The sequence below is a fragment of the Amblyomma maculatum genome, chromosome 10, assembly GCF_055883805.1.
Source record: "Amblyomma maculatum isolate TAMU_Amacu chromosome 10, ASM5588380v1, whole genome shotgun sequence".
Taxonomy (NCBI): Eukaryota; Metazoa; Arthropoda; class Arachnida; order Ixodida; family Ixodidae; genus Amblyomma; species Amblyomma maculatum.
Window position 1 is genome coordinate 81,598,015 of NC_139353.1, and position 27,461 is coordinate 81,625,475.

The 27,461-nt window shown below is 45.1% G+C and overlaps 1 protein-coding gene across 3 annotated transcripts in view; it reads left to right on the plus strand.

Moving 5' to 3' along the window:
• LOC146176865 (N-acetylated-alpha-linked acidic dipeptidase 2-like) overlaps positions 1–27,461 on the plus strand; it is an 88,141-nt gene that overhangs the window by 36,913 nt on the left and 23,767 nt on the right. For all 3 annotated transcript variants that reach the window (XM_084582990.1, XM_084582988.1, XM_084582989.1), the window contains exons 2-11: positions 4,549–4,842; positions 6,284–6,440; positions 8,009–8,122; positions 9,387–9,509; positions 11,905–12,085; positions 19,234–19,324; positions 21,322–21,411; positions 23,970–24,055; positions 24,608–24,727; positions 26,213–26,295. In XM_084582990.1, coding sequence (XP_084439116.1) covers positions 4,571–4,842; positions 6,284–6,440; positions 8,009–8,122; positions 9,387–9,509; positions 11,905–12,085; positions 19,234–19,324; positions 21,322–21,411; positions 23,970–24,055; positions 24,608–24,727; positions 26,213–26,295 — 1,317 coding nt within the window. In that variant the 5' untranslated portion in view covers positions 4,549–4,570. The remainder of the gene's footprint in view (positions 1–4,548; positions 4,843–6,283; positions 6,441–8,008; positions 8,123–9,386; positions 9,510–11,904; positions 12,086–19,233; positions 19,325–21,321; positions 21,412–23,969; positions 24,056–24,607; positions 24,728–26,212; positions 26,296–27,461) is intronic.

The window sequence follows — 27,461 nt, forward strand, 5'->3', positions numbered from 1 at the left end:
GCCGTGGTCGTGTGGTAGAGCATCCGCCTCGTATTCGGGAGGTACCAGGCTCGCTCCCCGATACCGCAGGTTACCCAACGGTTTCTCAATGGGCACAAGACTTCACCCGGCCTGATTCTCGGCTCCTTTTTAAGTTAAATGCTTGGGGAAGGGTTGTACGATGGCATAAAGGGTCACTGACCCTTCGGCGCAACTATTTGGTACAGCCAGCCATCAGCTCGCCATAATTCTTCTCCCTACTATACTCTTTTACATTCGCAAGCCTGATAATCGTTCAGTGCTTCTAATTTCACGGTGAACTTTTCCCTTTCTTTAAAAAGCCCTTGAGCTGTTCCGTGGGGCTAAATGTATGAGCGGGAAAACGACAAAGCGTGCCGCGCTGTGCAATCAGCGCAGCCTGTCCAGCGCTGGCAAGTAGTTCGCGTGCGATACGCGAGGACGACGGGCGGTCGCCCTGCCATCAATTCGGTCTATTGTCACGTCTAGCAGGGCAGTATACCTCGTTAGCTATCTACAACAAGTGGCGATAACAGCTCAAGAAACGCGCATGCGATGTATGCTACATGTCAGGAATTCTTATGTACTGTCCAACTCTCGTGTTTCCGTGTTCATGCGCCCGTTCGCCGGTTTTGCCACGAAGCCTTCAGCGTTGCCAGCGAAACCGACTGAAAGAGAGTGTAGAGGATGGGCGGAAAAGCCACTAGCTCTGCATGCGCCTTTTTTATCATTTATCGCATTTATCGCCTTTTTTTACCATTTATTATTGCAGACAGCCAGCGGCGCAGGCAGGGAGTGCATCCGCTCATCTAGCAGCCGTAGTCGCGCGTATCCCGCACTCGAAGTCATTGCCAGCGCACGCTAGGCTGCACCGATTGCAGATTGGCACGCTTTGCCGTGTCCACGCTCATACATTTTATGACTGTTCCTATCTTTCCTTATCATTGGCACTTGCGGAGCCTCGCTCATATTAATAATGTTCATCAGAGGCACGTTTAAGTCTGCGTCGATATGCTTATCGCTGGCACAACCTGATTCAATGGTTGAAGAACTGCGAGGCGAAGCGCGAACCACGGCAGTCCCGCCACCACGTGGTCACAGTGGCGACTAAGCACAACGTTGGGGCCACCAATAGACCAACTGTTACTGCGCTACACGAGCAGAAAGCATTAAAAGTGTAGTGATGGGAAAAGCGTGGCTGGCCGTTTTGACAGTCAAACAAAGTTGAAAACTACAAAGATGGTGCGCAGGAACCTTGAGGTATAGGCACCCTGCAATGACGTTTGCTGTGGCGATCGCCGCGCCGTAACACATAGCCTAGTGGGAAGAGCAAATACTTTTAAGGCGCTTTCGTAGGGCATTTTCACGCCACCTGCATGAGCTTACACGGATCAGATTGCACGCTCTGTAGAAGCTTTGCATGGCGCGTCAAATAACTGGGCTACATCGAGAGCGCCTAGGCAAAGACGTCATCTGTCGCATGCGTATCCTTGGTCGTTTATCGCGAACCAAGCGGCTAACAGCAACATTTTTAGGCGCGCCACGGAACAAATGCAGCGCCGCCAGTGCAGGTTCCCTGTGCGTTTTAGCTGCAAGAGCGTGCTAGGAAGCTGTTTATTATCGCTCGTGAGCTCTATTTTGCCTTTGGACCACCTATACTTCAGCACACTACTTTTCGGGCCTCTGCATCGAATGAGTTTACACTGCGTGTAATTTATTAACTGCTGAAATATTGAAGGCGGACCAGCCTAATGGTTCTTGTCGCCTGAGTTTGGCGTTAGCTCCGGAACTTCTCCTCGCTTTATAAGTCCGTAGGATAGTGCTACTCTCTGCGAAAGGCCACGCTCTCTATGAATCAGTTGTGCTCAAGTATGAAATATTTCCAGCTTTTAACATTTCTGCTCACTCATGCGATTTAGTTTCATCCTTTCACACCAAGATGCAAACACACTGCTCGTCCATCGCTCCAAGGGCACAGAAGAAAGAGCAGGAAAGAGGTTGCTGTTCCCTCTTGTCACACGCAGAGAGGAGGAATATTGTGGCGCCAGCGTATAAACATACTGATGCATTGTTTGGGTGTTCTGCTTTTCTTCATGCCGCGCATATAACTGCATATACACCACGCTTCGTTTTGAGGCATTGAGTCCTCTGGAGCGTGCAATACCTGGCTGGGCTTTATACTCTGCTCACTACATCGACGTCGTTCAGTGGCAGCAATTGGAAAGGGCGATGGGACAGAATCCAGAGAAGTCATGGCAAGTACGGTGAAGATTTTAAATGATAATGTTAACCAATTGTTTTTTATCAGGCAGATTTTGAACAGCCTACATTTTAAAAGAAAAGTTACTTGATGGTACTTCAGTTGAAATGAAGAGTGCACCGTATCTAAGAACAAGTAATCGGTACCAAGACGGACCCAGAGTACACAAAGGGAGGTTGATAGTGTTGTGCAGTATACGACAGAGGCTCTCATAAAGTGAGAACGTTCAGAAATGCTCTGTGATGTTGCGGCCGCGGCTCAACGTAAAGCTTAGCCCTGCAATATCGCGACTGAATGCCTCACGAGAGTTATAGTGCTCCTTAATCGCCATCGCTTTGCCTGTTCGATCAGGACATCGATGATTCGAGCTAGCCGCCCCCTGAGTTGCTTGACAAAACAGTGTCGGCAGCATTGTATGTTTGTGAGTTCGCACTTGCTGTTTGTAAACCCTGAGTCAATGATATACTTTTCTATTTTCAACCGCGTGTTTGTCCGCATAATCATTCATTTCATTCACCCGCCTTCCATCTCCTTAAGACGCCGTAGCAGGTGCCAGGATCATTACTCGTGTTCACATCTGCCCCTTCTAGATAGGCCTCATCTCCCTCTCAATGCAGTAACACAGAGATTTGAGCTAGCTGGTTCATCTTCGATATCTTACCGGCGCGGCGACAGGGGACGAGGAACAAGAAGAGAGGACAAGACAAGCGCTCGGACTAACAACTGAAGGTTTAATGAAACATACAAGGACATATGTACTCTCACATGACAACCAGAAGCGCATGCATGCTATCCCTTCCCGCCAAAAAAAACAAAACAGACATCTATGGATCCAAATATGACAGTTCACAATCATTGATTATTACTGAAGGTGTGCTAACGCACGTGTCACTATGTTTATGGATGTGATAGGCTTCACTGAGTTCTCTGGTCGATTTGTTTTGATTCCTGAAAATAATCTTACCTTTATCAAGGACCGGAGTGCATGCGTTTTTCGACACCTTCGATGAATCGGGATCAAATTAAGATTACAATCTCTGTAATGTAGTGCTAAGTTGGATGAGGAAACTCCTTTCAATGACGTTTTATGCTGGCGCAGGCGCGTATTGATGCATTTCCCCGTTTGCCCTATATACCTCTTCCCGCATGTAGAGGGAATATCATAGACTACTCCTTCTGCGCACGGCACAAAACGCAGCTCATGTTTTACTTGACATCCTTTGCTAGTTGGTTGTTTTTGTTCTTTGCGTATCCTATCTACCACAGAACAAATTTTTCCCAGCCTATTGGGAGCCGAAAACAACACTTTAACCCCTATCTATTGCCAACTTGTTTGAGCCTGTGGGATAGCTTGTGAACGTACGGTATTACCGCATAATTTTTTTCATTTTTACTTGTTGTGCCCGTTAGATCCCGCTTACCAAATGACTAACTTTTTCAGGATTTTATTGCAGGCCAGTATTATCAACTTCCTTTGGGAAGCCTGCTAACCTTAATCTCCGAACCAGCTGATTGAAACTGCTGTCGATAGTGTGGACACAGGATTTTGTGATAGCCGAACCCAAACACGACATAGCTATGCCGCACTTGACTATCTTCGAATGTGCTGAATTGTAATTTAATAAGGGCTTTTCAGACCTCTGTTGAAATGACCAGCACACATGGTCCCCTTTTTCTTCTAGTCGCATATCCAAGAACTGGAGCTGATTTCTTTCCGGTGTTTCATAGGTAAATTTTAGACCGAACCCATTACGGGTAAAGATATTTAAAACTTCTTCCACCTGCGTCTTTAGATGCGAGCTGTAATTCTTAAGTAGAAGCTACAAGGTTAAAATTCATTTACATTACTTCCCGTTGCAATTTTCATACTTTCATTGTGTTATGCACTCTGAGAACTCATTTTATGAGTACTTACTAATCCTTCGTAAAAGATACTTTCTGTTACTGTACATTCCTCATCAGAAGATTTCTGGATGAGAAGTCGATTTCTCAAATGATTCCTAGATATGAAGCCAAAGTGTCAAAAAGGCAGCGTTTAAAATAGCTTAGACTGCGCACTGTGCCTTAGATTGCTTTTGTACATTAATGCTCTCCACATGGGTTAAAAATTGTGTACTTCTATCTTCATTAGTGCTACATATAAACAAGTTCAGCACTGCGTGTAGGCTAGTTCTACTAGGTGTTTACAGTAACCGAAATGTCATGCGCTAGACCATCATGTTGCTATTTGTTCGCCCCCTCTCCCTGCAGGGACTGTTTTATACAAGCTGTGACCATTTTTATTTGTGCAGCAATCCAGAGGCCGGAGCCGACATGAGGTCTCTGCAGATGAGCTCCGGCTACACGGAAGACTTCAGGTTCGGAAACATGGTTAGCCGGAAATACTGCTGCGCCTCCGGCTTGGCCATTTCCGTGCTGGGCGTCATATTTGGCGTCCTACTGGGGCACTTCGCCATCAGAGGTGGAAGCAGCTCAAAATCTGGCAGTTATGGAGTGGCAGAAACTGAAACAATCGACCAGGTCCGAAGCGTGGAAAGTGACGTCATGAAGTTTCTGACTTCGTACGACTACGAATCCGTGCTGCGGTAAGACGAAGTCATCTCACTTGCTATATACAGCCTTTGTCAAACGTTTAGAGCCCAGAGGGTTTGCTTTTAAACCGTATATTATGACTAATTGTTTAACAAGCGTGGAAGACCTAGCCATTTGAGATGGTAGGACGAAGTTTGGAAACCTGGGAATGCAGCACGAACCAAATACTATGGCTCAGAAGTAGACCCATGGGCTGTAAACATTTGGCAAAGGGTGTACATGACATCATCTCATCCGATATATCAGATAGCGAAGAGTTAGACTTCGAACAGCTAAACAGTAACACCATTAGCTATTCTTTCCAATGCCTACATTTTATGAACTGTCACTTTATAGCGAGAACTTCACCATTTGTCATTAAAAAGCAATATGATTCCAAGTAGAACACCTAGTTGCCGTTAATGTTTGCTTTTGCCCCTAGTACTATGCAAACCATGTGACAGTAGGACCCAACGGATAGCAATACTATAAAATAAACTTCAATTTAAGTTAGTTCTTTTTTTATTTTACATATAAAAGGGGGCTTATGAGCTTGGCCAGGTGGAGCAGATGGTGGCAAATTGTTTCTTTCGAGATTTGCTTTATTTTCGTTTTCTAAGGGGTAAGTTTAAACAAGCGCCCCGCCGGGGTGGTGCAGTGGTAAGACGCCCGACTACTGTGCCGGAGTGCTTGGGTTCGAACCTGACCTCGGCGGATTCGTTTCGATGGAGGCGAAACGAAGAGGCGTCGTGTGCTGTGCGATGTCAGCGCACGTTAAAGATCCCCAGGTGGTCCAAATTACTCCGCAGCCCTCCACTACGGCTCCTCTTTCTCTCTATCCACTTTCTCTCCCACCTTTCTCCCTTCCCTTACGGCGCGGTTCAGGTGTCCACAGCTACAAGTGTGACAGATACTGCGCCTTTCCCTTCCTGTGAACCAATCAATCAATCAATCAATCAAGTTTAAACAAGCGCTCGGATAGCGAAAATTTCTTTACGATTATAGCCGGCTCAGTGTGGCCTTCTTTCGATGCCGGGCTAAGTTTCAAAAAGTAAAATCTACGTATCCTCTGAATCCATCAAATTATCGTAGTAGCAGTTATGTAGACCATCGTCTTTAACGACAGCGTAGAATATTTTTTTTTTTCGTTAAACTATCCGTTTCCGGATGGTAACATTAAGAAAAGAGAATCTGAAAGATGTTTGTATTTTTCTAAGTAGTAGGGATTAATTAATATCATGTGCGGAGGTATAAACACCCAATCTGTATTCCTCATCATCGAAGGAGGGGATGGCTAGTGGTGGACATCGCCCATGGCGAGCGATTGTTCATGGATGCCTGCACCGAATTTACATATAATTTACCAGATTGTCTTTGTCATACATAATTTTGAATCTGAGTGGTATTCCGCCTGCACCTCAGAAAGCACTTATCTGCAGCCTGTTTCATGCGCAGGGCATTCGTCGAAATGCCGAAACTGGCCGGCACCGAAGGAGACAAGACATCGGCCGAGTACGTGGCCAAACTGTGGAAAGAGCAGGGACTTGAAGACGTTCACCTCACCCCATACAAAGCTTACTTCTCACATCCGGACCCGGACCGACACAGCCAGGTAATCTGTGGATGCGCACCAACCATACGCTTTCTTTAAAATCAAAAATAAAAGAGAAATTTTATTGTTTTATAGGGCACGCCGCGCATCAGCACTGTCTCTCCGCCGCCGTTGCTGACGCGCGCCGTCAACACAAAGACTTAACTTGGCCACAAAGGCTATTTTTTGCGTACGTCTACTGTTAATTACGGGAAGGCAGTGAATTTCTTGTATTTACTCCTATCAATAATATTCGCACCCTTATTCCAATTCCTTATACCAGCGGCTTCCTTCTGAAACCAATTTATTCATTAGTAACACAAGCATCTTCGTAGTTGTCGCGATGGATCTGTTTCGTAACCTGCATAGAGAGAGAGTTTCTTATCTGACCGGCACGAAATGTTATCTGATTTTTGTTAAATATTTTGGGACGCTACAATGCAGAACGGATCTGTTACAGTAATAGATTTAGCAATGTTCTCCTTTTGAAATTACCACGACTTTTTTCTTTAGTAATAGTTTGGAATTGCTTTCACATTTTCGTGTTGTCGTGACAGCATTTGAGCACTCAGCAGACAGCGGATGGTTTCCAGAAGAAAGGCTGTATTGGGCTCTCTCAAATTTTACACGTTGGCGATAGCTGCAGACGTCCTTGGCAGTAGACGAACTAACAAATGCAACTGCAAACAAAACAAAACGTGAATGTGGCCCACTAATATTCCCGCCGCAGAAGGTCACCTTACTACGTCATCGGGGCGATGCACTGCAAGAGTAACCATGAAGCATTCCCGACCCTGCTAGCTTCGTAGGTTCTTCAGCAGGGTTCTCGTGGAGTTATTTCGAGAATGTACTTCCTCTAACAGCCTCAAGTGATCACTGACCTTCGTTCAAGCTGATCACGCTTTAGACGGACGACGCCATCACTACGGAGGCATGTCTGGAATATTCTGAACAAACTGGATAAACAAGCGAGTGTCTCTATTCGCTAAAGCGTCATGGTTACGGGTGGCGCGCGAGATGCCAGTTAAGAACATTTAAACCATTTTATTGGGAAGTTGCCTCTAGACCGAAAATTTGGCGTCGCAAGAGGCATCGCTCGTTTCCCTAATGGCCAAGCTGAAGTGCCGCTGAAGAACTTAAGCGATGGACCAGGGTGGACAGTTGGCCTAGTTGATATGGGGTCATCTCGACAAACAGCGTAAAGGGCAGGACAATAAAGACAACAATACAAGCGCTGACAACCAAGCGATCAGTACGTGTATATCAGCAAAGGCAGCTAGAACAACTTGAAACAATATGCAATCAGTCCCATATGCGTGCGATCCTTCCAGGAAACGTTCGGCGCATCCGGCGTTCCAAAGAAAGCTTTACAGCTACAATAGGAGGGGGGGGGGGGGGGGGGGGGGGGGTACTGACCGCAAGCACTGAAAGAATTTCGTGACGGTATGCATCCATTGTTATCTGAATGTCGTATCTAGGCTTTCTTTTTTTTTAATTCATGCTTTTAGGTTTAGCTTCATTGAAGGGACTGTCTTGCACGTGTACACGATCATTTATCCTTTAATTTTGGTGTTTTCGCTTTGTTGCAGATATCGATCGTTGATGGGCAAGGTAAAGTTGTGTACTCAGTGATGAGGCAGAAGACTGGCTCCATCGAGCCGTATTTGGCCTACTCGGCAGGCACTGGAAGCACTCCGGTCGTGGTAAGCATAAGAAGAGTCCTCAAATTTCAGCCACTTTATATTTTGTAACTACTTGATGGCCGCCTGTTTTTGAGTGGCAGGTCAGATATTCTGTGGTATGCGGACATTATGCATGAACTAGTTCCATCCTTTAGTGAAACCTCAACTGACACATAAAAGACACACGTGTTTGTTTTATGCGTTTCTTGTCTGGTCTGTTTAGTCTATGCGTTGCTGTTTCATTTTGCATGCAGGGGACATTGTTTATAACCAGAAACGCGACATATTTACTTCAATAAATTACTTCTAATTTCTGTCCTCAATTAGAGGAACCTCGTCGCCAATTTTGGAGTCTTTTGGACCCTTTTTCTATTAGCTGTACAGCTTTGCTTTCAATGTGGGCTGTTTGAAATTCCCGCGCGGTGTGATGTAGTTATGACGTCACAACCCTGTCCAGCAATCAGAATATTTTAAGCACGAATGTTTCCGACACTCGGTGCCGACTACTACGCCGGTGGCTCTTCGACCGAACGAGCTATGTACTTTTAGCGTAAAATACTTTGATCCTCCACTATGCTGTCGTTTTAGAGCCTGAATCTCTCAAGGACGTCAACCCTTCTAAACCACTGAACCTGCATCCTTGGCATAAGCATTTGACCGACCTAACTACTTAGAAACCCCGTCAGAGCAATATTTGACTGAGAGTCAGCTTTCACAAAGAGCACAATGACAATTGTGGTTGGTTTGCACGAGATGGAGCTGGAAACACATCATCGCCATTTTCATACTTGAGCGAAATTTGCCCTTTCGAGAGTTAGACTCCTAGGGTGAAACGAAATGCTGTGAGTGAATACCAAAACCCGCTGCAGATCACATGCAGTTTGGAAAAACTCCCTATTCTAAAACAAATTAGCCAGCCTTGGATAGATCTTTTTCTTTTGGCGCCTGAATACTTATTATTGTATATCATGCTAAAGAACTATGAATCGATAGCAGTCTTGTGTAGAATATTAAACTTTATCATAAAGCAGTAATTAATCTTTTTTTTGGTGCCCTTTGGCGCAAGATGCTTTTGCGTCAATAAAATCAGTCTATCATAATAAGAACCTTTAATCTCCTAATCCTTAACTTCTTTCTGCTTGTACTCGGGCAGAGTTTGTTATTCTATAAGTGACAGCCGACATTCTTGTCTGATTACTTTTCAGCATAACGACTGAAAGCATAAGACGGTGAAGTACATTTCTAAGCCTCGCTGAAAACTTCTCTTCGCATTTTGTATATGCAGGCCGAGGTCATCTACGCCAACTACGGTCGTCCCGAGGACTTCGATTATTTGCGGCACTCAGGCATCAACGCCACTGGAAAGATAGTCGTCATACGCTTCGGCCGCGTATTTCGCGGAAATAAGGTAATGGTTCGACCGACAGCACTTTCTGCGATCGCAACTGCGAGCAGTGCACCAGCGTAGCATTGGTGTCTTTCAAGCAAATCCAAGGTGCTAACTACCCAAAAGCTATAGTGAGAGCGATGAAGTAGGCAGGCGCTGGACTTGGTAAGGGAATCCATCTACTTGGGAGATGTAGTAACCGGACAAAATCACAAAGCCGAGGTAAAATAACTAGAACAACCGAACAAAGATGGAGCTCACTTGGTAGATACTCTCGGACAATAAAGAGAAGCTTAGCGGTGTATAGCTTAAGAGGAAAGTATTTAACGGTGGCATCTTACCTGCTATCACGTGTGAGACAGAACGGTGGAGGCTAACGAAAAGAGAGAGGTCGCCTCAAATTGAGGACCATTCAGAGAGATATGGAATGCAAAATGATAAGTGTAACGTTAAAAGATAGGAAGAGTGCAAAGTAGGGTCAGAGAAATAACTCGAGGAATAACATTCTAGTGGAAATGAAGAAAACAAAATGGACACGGGCAGGGCACGTATAGCAAAGGCAAGACAGCCAATAAAAGGCTGGATTCCGAGTGAAGACAAGCTTACCAGGAGGTGTAAGGATATGAGATTACGAAGTTTGCGGAGATTACACATATGGAGTGGCCACAGAACGGGGTTAATTGGAGATATAGGTAAGAGGTCGTTGCCCTGTAGTAGGTGCACTAAGTATGATGGTGATAGCTCTAAGCGAGCACTGCGCGGGAAGTGTTCGGGACACCTCCGGAACGAGGTGATAGTGGCCGTCTAATCTGTGTTTGTTTAGAAGGTTGTCTTCCCCCGCCGATGGGAAACACTGGGGATTACAGCGACCTGGTACTTGATGTCGTGAGCCAGACGGTGAGCCAACTCGGTTTATAAAATTCCAGCGTATCCATGAGCCCACTAATTCGTGGCATTGCGCGCTGTTGGGATTCTAGAAGTTTCATTAACTTAAAATGGGTAGGTACTGTCGCTATAGGCCTTGTTCGGTAAGTAACGGTGATTACGTTAGTCCTTTTTCTTATATTCCGATTGTGACAAGAGACGCAAGCTGGTACAAACACTGCCACTTTATTCAAGCACTGTTTTCTGGACTCGGCCCGTGGGAACGCGACACAGACAAGGCAGCTCGCCGAGCGCAGCAGACGGGACACATGATACTTACAGAGACCAAAAGGGCTTCCGGTCCATGCCGAGCGCGAGCGCGTGACGGCTTTCCACAACAGTCTTGTCGCTGCGGGCGTGTAAACATAAGCACAAACAAAGCCCAGTGAAACACCACGTAGACACAACTGTTTTGTCGCTGACGGCTTTCAAGCAGCCCTTAACATCACAGGCGTCCAGAGTTTCTCTCGATTAAAGGGTTAAAAAAAAAGCGTTTCGTCTTTAACACTTATTTTCTCCGCCGTAAATGCCCCATTTGATAATTTAAAATATCAACGTAGGTGCTGTAAGGAAAAAACGTTGTTTCAAAACGCACACCTTAAAGCAAATGTTCTCATTGTACTTTGCCTCTGAGAGTACTAGCTGGTTCACCCCCGAGGGAAGAAGGATAGAGCATATATGTTAAGTGTAAGAAAGAGGTTAAGAGATTGTGGGGGCATATTTGACGGACGTCTGGTTGGAGGTCGTCGTCGCAGCACAACTGTTTCAATAAGTGAAGTGCCTGTTGAACCTGCGGGACTGCTCGCACACTCGCTTGACATGAGGCGTTTTCTTTTCTATTTAAACTGGTGTGATAAAAAAAAAGTGCCGAAAAAATCTTTCAAAGCTATCTTAAGGGTTTAAATAACACAGTCGCAGGCTCAGGCAGTTAAATGCGTTGTATTCCACTGCCGTCCTCGCCAGAAAGTAGGAGCTCGATTTCTGCATTATTTCCACTATATCAGTTATTGTCTTGGAAATGAATATATAGAAAGGGCTTCTATCGGTCACTAGGCAGTAAAAAGGCTAAACAGATAAGCTATACCTCTTACAGAAAAGTAACTGAGAAATTCTAGAGGATTGTTGCATCCACAGTAAGTAGGCGTAGGCTTGAACAAACGGCTTTATTCACAGTGCTGCATACTGGCAGCTCGAAATAAACTCCCCCCAGTACAGCACATGACAAACGCATATATACACACACAGCAGCCTGACACATGCGCAGAACAGACATGATGGTGATACCATTATATCTTATCACACAACAGTAAACGCACGTATCGCACCCCAGATACCGACACAACAAGGATCAGTTAAATTCAAGGCATTTTCATTTGATACTTTTGATGTCTTTTAACTGTTATGCAATGAGATCATGCAACTTTTGAGTTACCTAATTGTTTTAGTTTGCTTATGTATATATTCAAAAATTTCGTATATTTTCCTTCTAAAGGTCAAAGAAGCGCAGTCTCGGGGTGCCTCAGCGGTGATTCTCTACCCTGACCCGGCCGACTACGCCCTTCAGCCGCAGCGACCATTCCCGGAGTCAATGTCACTGCCTGCATCGGCAGTCAGCTCGGGTACACTCTCCCTCTTCAACGGGGACCCACTTACACCCATCTACCCAGCCACAGGTTAGTGCGCTTTGCTAATCCGCTCAAGGGAGTTCACAAGGAAGTATATCTTCGTCTCTTTGAGTTCCTTGTTTCGAAGTATGGCCTTCGACAAAATTATTCAGTCTTCCATTATGACGTGCTTGAGAGGCTGAGCCAGTTGTAGAGTTTTAACTTCATAAATCAAATGAAGCTAGTGAGTAAATATTAGTTTACTGCTCGTGTAATTGAATAATTTTACTGTAAAAATAATATCACTATTAATCACTAATACACTTCGAGTGTATTAGTGATTAATAAAATTTGTCTATTCCCAAGAACTCATTATTTTTAAGACTTTCTTAACGTTCTTGCTCGATAATTCTAGGTATATCAATGAGTCAAAGACAAAACTACCTGCATGGAAAATCTAGACTATTTTACTCTTCACGGTGCAGCGGTGGCATAGCGTAGAACATCCGCCTCGCATGCAAAAAGACCGGGGTTCGAATCCCAGTGCTGCGTAATTCTCCACCAGATAAAAAAAAATCCGCGTGTTGATGGAATTGCATAAACAGGTTTGGGGTGCAGCCTGATGCCGGTGAACACCTCCAGAAATGCACTCCCTCAGCAGAACAGGAGTTGGCCATCCTGGTGCAGTAGTTGGCCACAACCTCCGCTCGACAGGCCGCCATTGGAAACTAACCCTCGCAAGGTTTAACGCTAGAACCCTGGCTAGTGAAGCTAGTTTAGCAGTGGCTGTTAGAGGAATTAGAGGGTATGAAATGGGATGTCATAGGGCTTAGTGAGGTTAGGAGGCCGAATGAGGCATATACTGTACTGAAGGATGGGCATGTACTGTGTTATCGAGGTTTACCAGAGAGGCGACAACTAGGGGTAGGTTTCCTTGTCAATAAGTATATAGCGGCCAATATAGATGAATTCTATAGTATTAATGAGAGGATGGCAGGTATTGTAATTAAGCTTAATAAGCGGTATAAACTGAAGGCTGTACAGGCCTATGCACCTACATGTAGTTATGATGACCAGGCAGTTGAAAGATTCTATGAAGATGTAGAATCGGCAATGCGAAGAGTAAAAACGCAGTATACTGTAATAATGGGCGATTTCAATGCCAAGGCAGGAAAAAAGCAGGCAGGAGAACAGGCGGTGGGTGACTATGGCATTGGTTCTAGGAATAGCAGGGGAGGGTTACTAGTTCAGTTTGAAGAGCGCAATAACTTAAGAATCATGAATGCTAGAAAAATTGGCCACCCTGTATATGCAGTGCCTGGTGTTATCGACAGGTACAGGAACCATGGAAGAATGCAAACATTATCCTCATTCATAAGAAAGGGGACGCATAACAGCTTAAAAATTAGACCAATCAGCTTACTGTCTGTGACGTACAAGGTATTTACTAAGCTAATCGCTAATAGAAACTGGACAACCTTAGATTGCAATCAAGCAAAGGATCAAGCAGGGTTTCGGAAACGGTACTCTACTATCGATCACACCCATACCATAAACCACGTGATAGAAAAATGTTAGGAATATAACCAGCCCTTATACATGGCATTCATTGATTACGAAAAAGCATTTGACTCAGTAGAAACCCTGGCGGTGATGCAGGCATTGCGAAATCAGGGTGTAGACGAGCCATACGTGAAAGTGCTGGAAGATATATATAGTGGCTGCACAGCAACCATAGTTCTGCATAAAGAAAGTAACAGAATTTCCGTAAAGAAAGGTCTTAGGCAAGGATACACAATCTACCCAGTACTATTCACAGCTTGCTTAGAGGAAGTATTCAGAGACTTGGAATGGGAGCAGTTAGGGATAAGGGTAGCTGGAGAATACCTCAGTAATCTCCGATTTGCTGATTACATTGTCTTGCTAAGTAACTCGGGGGATGAACTGCAAATAATGATTGATTACCTAGACAGAAAAAGTAGAAAGGTAGGCTTGAAAATCAATATGCAGAAGACTAAGGTTATGTTCAACAGCCTCGGGAAGGAACAACAGTTTACGTTAGGTAGCGAAGCACTGGTAGTAGGCGAATATGTCTACTTAGGTCAGGTAGTAACCGCAGATCCGGACCATGAAAAGGAAATAATAAGAAGAATAAGATTGGGATGAAGCGCATTTAGTAAGCACTCTCAGATTATGACTAGCAGCTTACCGGTATCGCTCAAGAGGAAAGTATACAACAGTTGCATCTTACCTGTACTCACCTATGGCGCTGAAACGTGGAGGCTAACCTAGAGGGTTCTACTTAAGTTGAGGACAACCGAGAGGGCTATGGAACGAAAAATGGTAGGGGTAACATTAAGAGATAGGAAGCGTGAAAAGTGGGTCAGAGAAATAACTCAAGTTACCGACATTCTAGTGGAAATTAAGAAGAATAAATGGGCATGGGCAGGACATGTAGTGCGAAGAGAGGATAACCGATGGTCGCTTAGGGTAACAAACTGGATTCCAAGGGAAGGAAAGCGTAGCAGGGAACGGCCGAAAGTTAGGTGGGCGGATGAGGTTAAGAAGTTCGCAGGGGTCATGTGGATGCAGCTAGCACAGAACTGGGTTAAGTGGAGAAATATGGGAGAGGCCTTCGCCCTGCAGTGGGTATAGTCAGGCTGATGATGATGATGATGATGAGGATGATGATGACTCTTCACTACTGTTATTCGACACAATGCAGAGGTTCTTTTATTTTTATTTGTCTGTTGATAACTCAAATGCCCCTTTTGGGGTATTACATGAGGGGTGCGTTGCTACAGCATGCCGATAACGTTTTCAATGACCGCCTTGAAGTGAGCTGCATTAGTGGGCTGGCTGCGTCGTCAGGAATGCGATTCCTTTCCTCGGCTACCTGGGAAAAGAAAACTTTAGGCTGCGCAGCAGTATATGAAGATGGTAGGTTGATGGCTTTTGCGTGGTTAAAGTGGTCAGAAACGAGATGAGCTAGTGCGATAACCGAAATTCCAAGCGTGATAACTTTAATGAACTAGATATAGTCTGGCAATTTTACGGCCTGATGTATATAATGGATGATTAAATTTTGGCTTTAGTTCGATGGCGCTTGAATGAAAAAATTCTAGAGCACTGTGAAATCTACACAGCAGAAATGCGAAAGCCAGAGCAATGCTGCTGCACAACGGGACATCGCGTTTGCTTTCATCATCATTATCGACTAAATGCACCGGTATTATCATTGCTACTGTCATCATTGTTATTATCACTAATTGCCGTGTCATTACCAACGCCACTATCATCCTCACGGTAGGCAAGGAGAATTATTATGTGTGTTTCACGAATGAGAGCTGGACTCTGATGTTATTGGGTATGACAGGTTTCGAGATACGACCTCGTTAAATCAGGCTTCAAATACTTCTATGCAATACAGAAAACATCCCGGCCGTGGCGCAGTTGGTTAAAGCGCTCGGCTGGGGATCTGAGGGATTGAGGTTTGATTCCAGGTGGAGACAAGATTTTCAATTTTCTGATGATGTCATCAGGAATGTTGACCAATGAGACATCAGCGCACAGATCCGGTGCACGGATCCCACACACATCTCGCGCACAACTCTCGCACATCAATTTTCGTTCCATGAGCTAAGAAAGGCTTTCGCCTTAGAATAACCTGAGTGAATAAATCTCGCCGCACGATTCTGAACAGATTCGAGGGTGAGAAAGACTTGACTGGTGAGGGACGAAAACTGCACAAGCATATTCTAGTTAGGAACGAGCAAGTGTTAAAAATAAGTGAGCCGTTATATACTGAGAGGGAGTACTCGCAAATAACAGCGCATGAAGCCATTCATGTGATTGGAGTCATTAGTAATGTTGGAAATGTGAGATGGATGAGTTAAGGAAGTAGGAGATAGTTGCACCAAAGTATTTGCAAGATGTGACGTTGGAAAGTATGAAACGGGATATGTAGTATTTTGTCGAGGAATGGGACTCCCTGCCTAATGCTAGCGTAGCGCTAAACATAGACTTGAAGAAATTTATTCCGCATATACGTCGACTCTGAATGTTTCTAAAATCGGAACTACAGACCCAACCAGTCTTGGTCAGCCAGCGGTATTCAGAGCGAAAGTTAAGTGGACCTTACGGCTTCCATCAATACGGTGAACTCAGTATTCCAACTAAACCTGACTTCAAACATATTATAGTTTAAAAATCATCACCGCTGTTTACTCCGATTACAAACGACGTTTTCAAGACTAGGAGACGATATGCAGCGCAGGCAGCGGGGGGGGGGGGGGGGGGGGGCATTTCCATTCCTCCATCTTATGGCTTCAAGCAGTTTACTTTTTTTAATTATTCATAAATATAACTTACTTATATTTTATGCTAGTAAAAGCGAAACCTTCACGCAAGGACGACCGATAATTTAGAATGAAAACTTTTGAAAAGGCTTTCCAAGGTTACAATTTCTCAAATACAGCTGATCGTTAAACATTTACCTCCAAGATATGCGATAACACTTCGTATGTTGTGCACAATCCCGCAGAATAAAGTGACACCATCTTAGCGTGCCTTCATACTTACGATTTGGTCGCCTAGCACCAGTGTGTCATATTAATGACCTGCGAGCTTTAAAATCAACATTTGTTGAACCATGTGAGAACTCAATCAGTTCAGTTCAGTCGTTCAGTCGTGTCGGACTCTTCGTGACCCTATGGACCATGTCAGACCACGCTTTCCGGCCTCTCACTATCTTCCTAACATCACATACCTTCATCTGCAGCGCCTCGAGGATGCCATCTAACCATCGCGTTCGCTGCCTACCCCTTCTCCGGTGACCTTCAACCTTTCCCAACAGAGAACTCAATACCGTGCACGAATATGCTTAGCGACGTCGATCTGTACCGAAGTCAAACCTTTTGGTGGCAGGAACAGCCTGACAAGCTCTGATTACGTCTCGACCGTTCCAGGCATATACATTTCCAGAGGCGCTCACCAAACAATTCTTGGGTAATAGGAAAAGTCTGCCTTTAAACTGTCGTTCGTTGTGATTTTATTATCGGAAGAACGTCTTGGCAGTCATCTGGAATATTGGGCAGTTTTATTGATGCATTTATAACTGAGTTGCCTGTATCACATGGTCATTTCAAATGTGGGCCTGTTTCGATCGAAATGCGCGCTAATCATCGTTGTGAACAAAATTTCTATCCTAATTGCGCCGAGACTGATTGAAGGCTTATTAGAACGATGAACTGTAGTACTCCAAATAAGCAGCGCGAAAAATACAGGGATACAAAAAAAAGGACAAACGGGACGCTGTCTCGCAAGTTAAGTCTTTAAAGCAAAAGAGTAGCGCACTTATAATCTCTAGATATGCGCATACGAATAAGCAAGCGTTGTCAACAAAAACCGCAAAAAAGAACAGGTGGACACCGAAAATTCTAAGACAAAAAAGCGGAGTCCCTATCGTATAACAATATATAATTCCGGCTTACGCAATGATTTCTTTTTCTGCTTACTTTTCCTGCTCTTCTGTTCGCACTTGGAGCAGTGTGGTGAGGGATACGTACCAGCCGGCCTGGTCGAGCCACCCAGTGAAAAATATATATATAAAGGTTCAATTATATTTAACCAAGTTTCACGAGAGTTAGCCATCGGCCGCAAACGCAGTCCTTGCTGCCTCTTCGATCCTGGCTTGTTTCCGCGCTTGGTTGACAACGCGCTACTCTGGCTTCTCATTGTTCAGTAGTCTCGGCAGCCTTTGTGGCACGACTGCGCTCTTTCTCTTATGTGAGGTTGCGGATGCATGTCGTATTTACCTAGGTTATGTAAGCAGCAGCGCAGATAGAACTTTATGAAGACTATGATGTTCAATGCACGGCGTGAGAGTGAGTTGCAGTTTTACACGAGGCGTGATCGGCTGCTGCGAATGCATAGGGCTGTCGCACCTAGACACGACGATCAAGACAACGATGTTTGCTGCGCAGTGCGAGATGAAACAACATGCAGCGCAGTAGTGCGTGGTGCCATCTGCGTAGCGCATGAGTTACTAGGTCCAGGAATAACGTGTAACTCGCAAATCAACGCAGTGCAGCTACCGTAGAACGCCCTAATAGTCAGGCGTTGACGCAACGGCGTGTGTGGCCATTGTGATCACTGCTATATCTCCCCCACGGGCCATTGCGCGAATGTGCGACTTCAAGAGCATCTTCGGTCTTCGGATGACCCGGCCGGTATGCATCTCTCAGCACGCTGCGCCAAGGATGGACAAAAAGAAGAGAGGAAAGCCAGGGGGGAGCGCTTAAGCTCCCCCTTTAAGGCTATGACGTGACAGTAGTTCCTCGTTCGCATGCGTATAATCGACATCCAAGAGCACTGGAAGAGTGATTCTTATTCCATCTTCCCAACTCAAATAGTCAACCCGATTTGAAGCTACTCTTCCGAATTTCTGATATCTAGTGGTTTCGTTTAGTCCCACAAGCCATCGAAGCGTCAGTGCTCGGCCATGTCAGTCGTCTGCAACTACACCTGTCAGCGCCATGACCGTAATTTTTCACTACCACCGACGCCAGATTTTGTAGCGAGGCCTTTAACTCTGTCACGTTAAAAGTACGAAGTAATACTGATAACTAATTTGCAAATCTAGCTAATGGGCTTAGCGCGTAAGCGTGTGCTGAGCGGCACTTGCCGCCTAAAGGCAGGGAACCAACTGAACCCTGGACTAAAAATTCGACTAACCTTCCCACAATCCCCCGCTCCCTTTGTCATATCAATGGAGCGTTTTCATCACCATCCTCATCACGATCTGTTAACTCAGAAAGTTTTTGAAGCCTTTAATATCCTTAGAGGTGGAGTGGGCTACGTCAGCCGTTTCTCCATTCAGATGTATGATGGAGAATCTGCTTTTGGTGATCGTCCGATTATTTTTTTTGTGTGTTCTTTTTTGTTCACGCCCCCCCCCCCCCCCCCCCTCCCGCGATCCCGTGTACCCATATTTTGAGATTATACGTGCGCTACTTTCCGGTACTAAACACGTCAGTTGCTATATTTTCTATGTCTGTGTGTTTTTCGCGTTGGTTATTTCAAATGTCAAGACTTATCTCGGCTCTGGATTACATTTCTTCTCAGTAACACGCCTTATAGAATGTGCGATATAACTACAATGCAGTAAAAAATGCACTTGTGCGTCAGCCGACCTGTACTTTGTGCAATCTGTCAAGAGGACGCTTTCAGGTTACCTCTCCGAGAGGGCCATCTCCCTGGCATACCGGCATTCACGGCGTCCTTCGAGGAGGCTGCTCAGATACTAAGGTGAGACTTGTACTGCTTCATATATAAAATAATGAGTTAAGCTTAAGTTAATGGCATATAGTCGTATGTGCTGGCACTGAAACGCAAGTAATTTTAACGCGTCAACGCGAAGCAGTACACGGAAAAGACAGCACGGACAAGACCGAAGGGTTGTTGCAGCTGGTTACGGTACAAAAATATTGCCGCAAACAGACATCATTGATTGTTTTTTTACAATCCATGAGTCTCAGCTCTGCCGCCTAACCTCTGGTTTTCCTCTCTGTGCGGTGCTCTGCCTTGGTATGGCGAGTCAAGTCAGTCGTCATGCCTTGCTATTTCAGCTCGGAGTATGAAATCGCGTTCCATCCACAGTCGGCAGACGGAGTTTACCAATTGCGGTCTTGCGGAAAAGGGAATGTCGGTGCACTCACGCAATTCTATCATCGTCCTAATTCCCTGCAGGTATAGGGGGAAACACTTGCTTCATTCGCTCGTGCCGATATTGAGTGCCCAGGTCGCGTGAAAAGACCACATTAAGTTTCTTTCGGAACAGACACACCTCGCGAACATTAGCGGTCAAGGAGGAAAGTTGGCAGAAAGGATTTTTTCGAGAAAATAAAAAAAAAACATTTGTTCGTGGTCAGGCTGCGCAGTTCAGGGAAAACAAAACATAGCTACGTGTAACAAGAAAGAACCAGGAATGTTTTATATACTAAGGCCACGAAGTATTCATTCGCGCCTCTCCCCCTCCTCTTACTTTTGTAAACATACCCATAGCACATATGGACACCGAGCGTCACCCGTCCTGTGTGATAAGCTCACTGCGGTGTAATACCAGCCTTTGGATCAGCAATGTAGGGTAGCAGGTCATTATTTCTTCTTTGAACACTCATCACGTGATATATCCGTCATGTCTGCATATCCACGGTGCAGTATGTATCCCAAGCGTTCACTGTTCACAGGGACGACAGCATCGAAATTAAAGTAATTCTCCTCACTGAGTTCAACGTTATGAGCGACAAAATGACTGAATAGACTAAAACTTTAGTACGAGCTGACCGCACTTAACGCCTTTATCAGGAAACCCGAGATACACTTACCGCTTACGTACTAGTCAGTAAGCATTGCAGAGGAACTTAGGCTTCTACTGAAGTGCTCAGAGCAAATCAAGTGACATTGCTTCGCAGCTCTACGTGCACCGAATATACCACTGAGTGCGCTCTAAAAAGACATTTAAGTCAGTGATAAGAGTAATATTTTATGCATTAAAACGACATCAAGGCACTGCCTAAAAATAGACAAAGTGCCATAGCATAATGATAATCAACAGTGGCCATTTGTTAGGCTCCAGACGTCAACAGTATGGCGATCGGCCCAAAAGTATAACAATGAAAATAGCATTTACCTCGACCAATTATCCATTGCAGCGTCTTTTTCGCGTTGCAAAACAGAGCTTGTTAGTATCAGTGGGTTCACAAAATGCGTACATTCATTTATGAGCAACATACTTCCACAAATCCCACTGTTATCTGCTTGCTTTCAAAAGCTTCGTAGACAGCTTTTATTATAAAAATAAAAATGACGCCCCTGCTTGCTTTCACTCTTCTGACGATGCCTGAACGCAGTACCGCGATCAGATGAATTGTTAAAGCGCGTGATACGCTATATGACATATGACTAAAACAGACTGGGATTGCAACTAGCATATCCGGGAGAGTCCAACGTACGCCACGGGGCTCATGCGGCCGGCCTTTTAATATTTCTCAGGTAGACTAACCATAGGCCAATAGAATGATTTACACGTGACCTTTTGAACCGCATATGCTGATACTTACGGCATTTATAGCTTCCATTTTAAGCATCATGACTTTTGAGCATCAGTCAGTAGAAGCGAGACATTAAATGCATGCTTTCATCGCAGCACAGCAAATTTGAAACTCCGCGAATGTGGAGCGAAGACCAAGTTTGCTAGGCAGTCAACACTCCAAGAAGTTCTACTTTACCCTCTTTCTTTCCAGGCGTCTGAAAGGACCGGCGGCTCCAGAAGACTGGACCGGGGATTTGAATATCGAAGCTTATCATCTCGGTCCTGGTTTTACCGATGCCAAGTACGTTAACGACGTTTTGCCTCTTAAAATATTTGCGGAGCTTCAACCCTACTTAAACCAGGTTATAACGAGGGAAACCACCCATCGCACTAGCTCAGTGGTTAAGACGCTGTGCTACTGAGCGCGAGTAATCGGGTTCGAAATAAACCGGTCCACATCCTCCCCACTCCCACGCTTCCTTTCGTTAGGCCCCGCCGGGGTGGCGCAGTGGTTACAGCGCTTGACTACTGTTCCCAAGGACGCGGAATCGAATCCCGGACTCAGCGGCCGCTTTTCGATGGAGGCGAAAAGCAAGGCGCCCGTGTGCTGTGCGATGTCAGTGGACGTTAAAGAACCCCAGGTGGTCGACATATCCGGAGTCCAACACTACGCCGTCCTTCATAGCCTGAGTCGCTTTGGGACGTTAAACCCCACAAACCAAACCAAACCAAAGCTTCCTTTCGTTAGTGTGAAAGCACTATACGGGAGACTCTACATAAAACCACAAAATCGACCGAGCCCTAATATGACATTTCGAAGACTTGAAGCTAATACTAGAATGGCAATTTTGGCGAGTTAGTTACGCATTTTCTTATAAAACAGCGCATGGAAACGGGACTAAAAAGAAGGATTAGTGATACGTTTCGGCATCGGACAACAATACGTCCGCTTCGGAGCTTATTATGTGGTTTTTTTTTTAACAAACATTTCTGGTTCATGGCCCCGTTCTCCATGGATTTCACCCCAGAAGCACCGAGCACAAAACCGGGAGAAATCTTGTACCCACTGGAAACCTGTGGGTACCCGGAGGCACCAGATATCGAACCTGGTAAATCCCGAAAGCGAGGCGTATGCTCTCCGAAGCGGTGTGTGTGTGACCGTGTGTGTCCTTTGCTTCTTTTTAGTGCCGTGTCCATTCACTGTTTTATAAGAAAAAACTTGAAGTTAATCGCTGACACCCAGAGAACTCGAGAGTTGCTGTCCGGAGCTTCCGCTTCTGAATATCCTTAACCCTACTCAGAGGATTAGGAAGAACACGGGGTGGTGTGGTCTCCTTTAAAGCTCAAGGTCATCATTCGCCGACACTTGGCGATTCCGGAGATGGTGTCCGGAGAGTAAATATTCAGCTTTAAAATCAATTCTCTCACCTACTAGCTCCACCTGACTTTGCAGATCGCTCGTTGAGTCGCGAAATATTCCGTGTTCTTAACTTTTCTACACCATGGTCCGCGCAGGATGCTTCATTTCGGATGCGACAGAATGAACGGCTTCTTTCGGCTGTCGCATTCAAGAGCACCGATGCGGTACACTGAAACGCCAATCGAAAAAACAAAACATCAGCAGTCTTGGCGCGTTCAAAGCTGAGCCTATGATACACGCCGATGAGCAATTCATTAGTTACACGTGTTGTATGTTTTATTTTACTGTACACGCCATAACATGAATTATTCCTGCTTTTTCCCGTGATTCAGTATGCATAAAGAAAGATATTACGCGTTCAGATCTGTGCGCATTGATTAACCATACCAGGATTCTGGAACACCTTCTGTCGGGCAATGCCGATGTTGTGAGACACTGGCATGCAGAGGTTGATGGACGAGGATTTTGGTGGCGATTCGCAGCAAAAGTTTTCTTTCGTCTTTTCTGCGCTCTTGCCGAGAAGTTGAAAACGCAAAGAAACAATACACTGCGCGGCAGTTTTGAATATAGTGAAGACAAGCTTTGGAATAGCGTAAGAAAGATCGTTTTACGAGTATATATAAAGACGTGGCCTACGTTTCTGATACGTGGATAAATATCGCTTCTGATGTTGGTTCTGTAGTAACAACGAGTAACTTTCATACAGAACTAGGGGGGGCGCATTTGTGAAGATTATTAGCAATAATATATAAGCGTCCCGAGCGTGGATCTGTTGCTATAAGGATTGTTATCGCAAAATGGGAAAATATATGTTCACAAACTCCCCAGAAATGTCCATACATTTTTTGTATCGTTGCTGTATTACGCGAGGTCCATTTTGGTAAATCAGAGGCGCATAGGCACTCTGACAACAAAACGGCAATAATTTATTTTTCTTCACCTCAACAATTTTTTTCTTTGTATCTTTTGGAGCAATGCTTACAACATGCATGACCTATGTCCTCAGTCGTTATATTTCCTGAGAGCCTATTTCCCAGTCGGAACTTATAGGCTGCGTGGAAATTCGTTTCTTACTGTAGCTTTGATTCAGGCTAGCAGGCAGGAGAATTTAATTTCTACTAAAATTACTGCTAAACCTTTGCTTTACCTCAGCATTCTGTTCAATGAATGTGATACGCACATAATATGTTTGTTAGTTGCTAGCACATATTGCAATGTCGTTTCTTTTTTTCAGCCGTTTTACCAATCAAGTGATATTTAAGCATCCAGATAAATTCGTAGATTTTATTATTTCTGCTAAATGCACCTTCCCTCACAAAATGATTGTTTGTAATGCGTAGTTCGCAGTTGATGCGCCCTTTAGGGTTAGCAGCGTCTCTTTGGCACTGTGCGAGGGGAAAGCAATTTTATTGTGATTACCTTCCTGTTATAATATTTAGGGAAATGAGGCTCGAGGTCCACCTCAAGAATGGCCTGGCAATGACTTACAACGTGGTCGGCAAAATTACGGGAGCCAAAGAACCCGGTAAGCCCGATGCACATTTTTGCTTGAATATGGTTGTCTACACCTTCTAAAGAGGTCCCATGCATCTGCGAGAATATTTTTTCATATAAAAGATATAAACCCCACTTCGGGGGCTTCTTTTAAAGACTCTAAGACTCGTGACAGACTCTATACCAGAAAATCTGGTATAGAGTCTGTCACGATTTACGTAAGGCAAGATCTGTATGCATGGGACTGCTCTAAAGCGATCTATTTTACTAAGGAGGTTTAAAGTAACGCTTAAGCCTGGCTAACCAAATTATTCGGCTATCCGCTCTGGGATGCTGACTGCAGACAAAGTGACCGTGAAGAAAAAGAAAAAAAGCATTATTCACCCATTTCAGCCGACAGCGATACGATAACCTTCAAATCGCGTTGCAGTGTACTTGGCTTCAAAAGAGCTTGCCGCAACGTCACATCAAGTCGCGACCAAAATTTTGCGTTGATGTCGAGGCAGCCGCTATGCACGTGTACACATTGACGCTCGAGCGTGGTAGAAAGGTGTTCTTTTCCTTGCATTATTATTTACTTTAGAAAAACTGGTTCTGGTGGGAAACCATCGCGATGCTTGGACGCCGGGAGCATTCGACCCTGTCAGTGGCACTGTGGCATTGATGGCCATGGCCGAAGCCTACGGGAAGCTAGCAAAGCAAGGTAAGTAATCGATGAAATACATCTTTTGTCACTATCCGCAATGTTTCGCATTTTCTGGCCATAAGGCTTCAAATTACCGCTTTCGTATAGCTTCAAGCGAGGGCTGCAAGACATTATTTTTATTTAATGGATTTTATGCTCGTTCTTAGGGTTTCTCAGCTACATTAGGCACTCTTTTTATTTATTTCTGCTCATCAAAAATTTTCAACGATGCTGAACGTCAGTTCTCGTTTGCATAACATCAAGGCAGGGGCATCAAAAGTAAAGCGGACACACAAGCGCTGGCCGAAAAGAGAATAAACTGGATGCCAGCGCGCTCTATCAGCAGATGCCTCAGCACAAAGTGAGGGAGCATCGGCACATCTAGCTGATCGAAATCGATGTTGTAATGCTCGCCTTTGTCGGCCGCTTGAGGAAAATCACTATGCTGCGGCGATATGGCGGGTTGTGTGGTGCCTTGAAATTCGTCAGGAATGGTCCTCTTTCAACTTCCGTGATCGCCAGGATTCGCCCTGTGCTGGGCGGCGAGAACGCTGATCAGTTGAATAAATGTGGCCGAAATTGGACCACGCTTCGACAATGCATGCATACTGAAAGTGGTAGCGTCTGTGACGAAGCTGGCAGCGCCCCGCCGCCTAATCGCAGTATCAGCGCGGCTTCGCATATTTCGCTGATAAGGCGAGCATAGCAACATAGAGATGGGTCAGCTTGATATACCGACACATTCTCGCTCTCTGCTGAGCATGTGCTTATAAGTGCGCTGGCATGTAGTTCTAACCTGTTCGGCTACCGCTTGCGTACTCTTGTTTTTCTTTTGGCGCACCAGTGCAGTACACAGAAGCGGGATAAAAAAATGTCCAAACAGCATTACCAAACACACTGTTTTAACAGTCAGTATTGCACTGAGATTCAGTGTTAACTTCTCAAGTAAACGTAGATGCTTACACGTTTCCTGCCCATGTTTAGGTACAAATTTGCAAAGCCGATTACATGTATATGTAGTAAAGCTATTGTGATTCTTTTTCGTGGGCCCGCCGAGGTGGCGCAGTGGTTGCGGTGCTCGACTACTGTTCTCAAGGACGCGGGATCGAATCCCGGCCTCGGCGGCCGCCTTTCGTTTAGGCGAAAAGCAATGCGCCCGTGTGCTGTGCGATGTCAGTGCACGTTAAAAAACCCCAGGTGTCGAAATTTCCGAAGTCCTCCACTACGGCGTCTCTTATAGCCACGCTTTAGGACGTTAAACCCAACAAAAACCAACACTTTTTTGTGGGCTTACGGGCGAGCTCATAGCTGGATTAATAAATGTAATTTGATTAATATTTGTTTTTGAGCAAACAAACAAAAGAGCTGACCAGAAGAAAAATGATCACTTCTCCTTTTTCATCTTTCGCGTGCTCATGTTTGGGCTATTGTGTGTGCACATTTGCGGAGTTGTTTCCCTATATAAAAGTACACGTTACTCATCAAATGCTGCCCTCCGCCTAGGCTGGAGACCCCGCCGCACGCTGGTGTTCTGCAGCTGGGGCGCTGAAGAGTTTGGTCTCATCGGCTCGCAGGAGTGGGTTGAAGTAAGTGTGCGCTTTGCGTTGTTGCTTTTCCGTATCAGCAAGGTCACATGCCTGCTGACAGTTAAGTAAAACTCTGTAATGATTTCAACTACCAGAGAGCTCCGACCAACCAGCATATGTGCCATATCCTTATCACGGCGAGCCGCGAAGAACCTAGTGAGTAGAATATGTCGAGTTGGTTCTAGTGCAACCGTCGTCCGTCAGGCTGTTACCGCGTGCAATGCAACACATGCTGGTTTCTGAGGGTGCAAGTATCATCCTTCACGCTGTTCCCATTGTTAGCTCCGTACTAGGTGGCTGTATGTTTTCTTCATCATTAGCTAATAAAGCCGTAATAGCTGTCGCTTAGTTCTCACCATTCGGTTCATTACGTCTATGGGCAATTTGATTTTATCACGTGCTGGCTGAGCAGCAGTGTTTGCGCACGAGTAGAGCCAGTGAAGGTTAGCGCATGCTGCAGAATGCATGACACGCGGCAAAGTGTCATGCATGTTGCAAGCATCGTGCAGACATGATGGAAGAGCCTGGCTGGCAATTCTAGTACTGCACGATGATTCTAATCACGAGTTTATTCGCATTATTTTGCCGCTCTCCATCGTTTCCCTTTTTTTTAACCAGTAGAGGTAGTCCGCGCACGCCCAAGGTATACTGTTAAAATCTGGAGGTGCTTTAGCTTCGCCATGGGGGTAGACGCAATAACGTGCGTTGATTCGTTCGCTTCATCGTCTTTTTTACCTACGGCGGACTTTGACCCAATGACTCAGCGCAATTAGTACGACGGACTACGGCACAATGAAAAATCACTTTCTACTGTTTACTTAGCACAAGCTACGACTCACCATTTTGAATTTTTTGTTAGGATAGACTACGATATAGTGACTCAGCATTTTAATTTATTTGCCATCTTTCTTTTTGGTATTGTCAATTTTGTTCAATTACTTCTCTGAACTATTATATTGTTACGGTGAAATAGAAAAAGGGCGTTTATTTACAGTGATATGGCAATTGGGATAAGGTGAAGCCTACTAGCCCCCAGGCACCAACGCTTTCTCCTCCTCTTCTCCCAGACCAGCACAATTCTTCCTCGTTGTCAGTGGCATGACAATTGCCAGGGGGCGCTCGGAGTGAAAAACGACGTTTAAGTCGTTTTTCACTCCGACAATTAG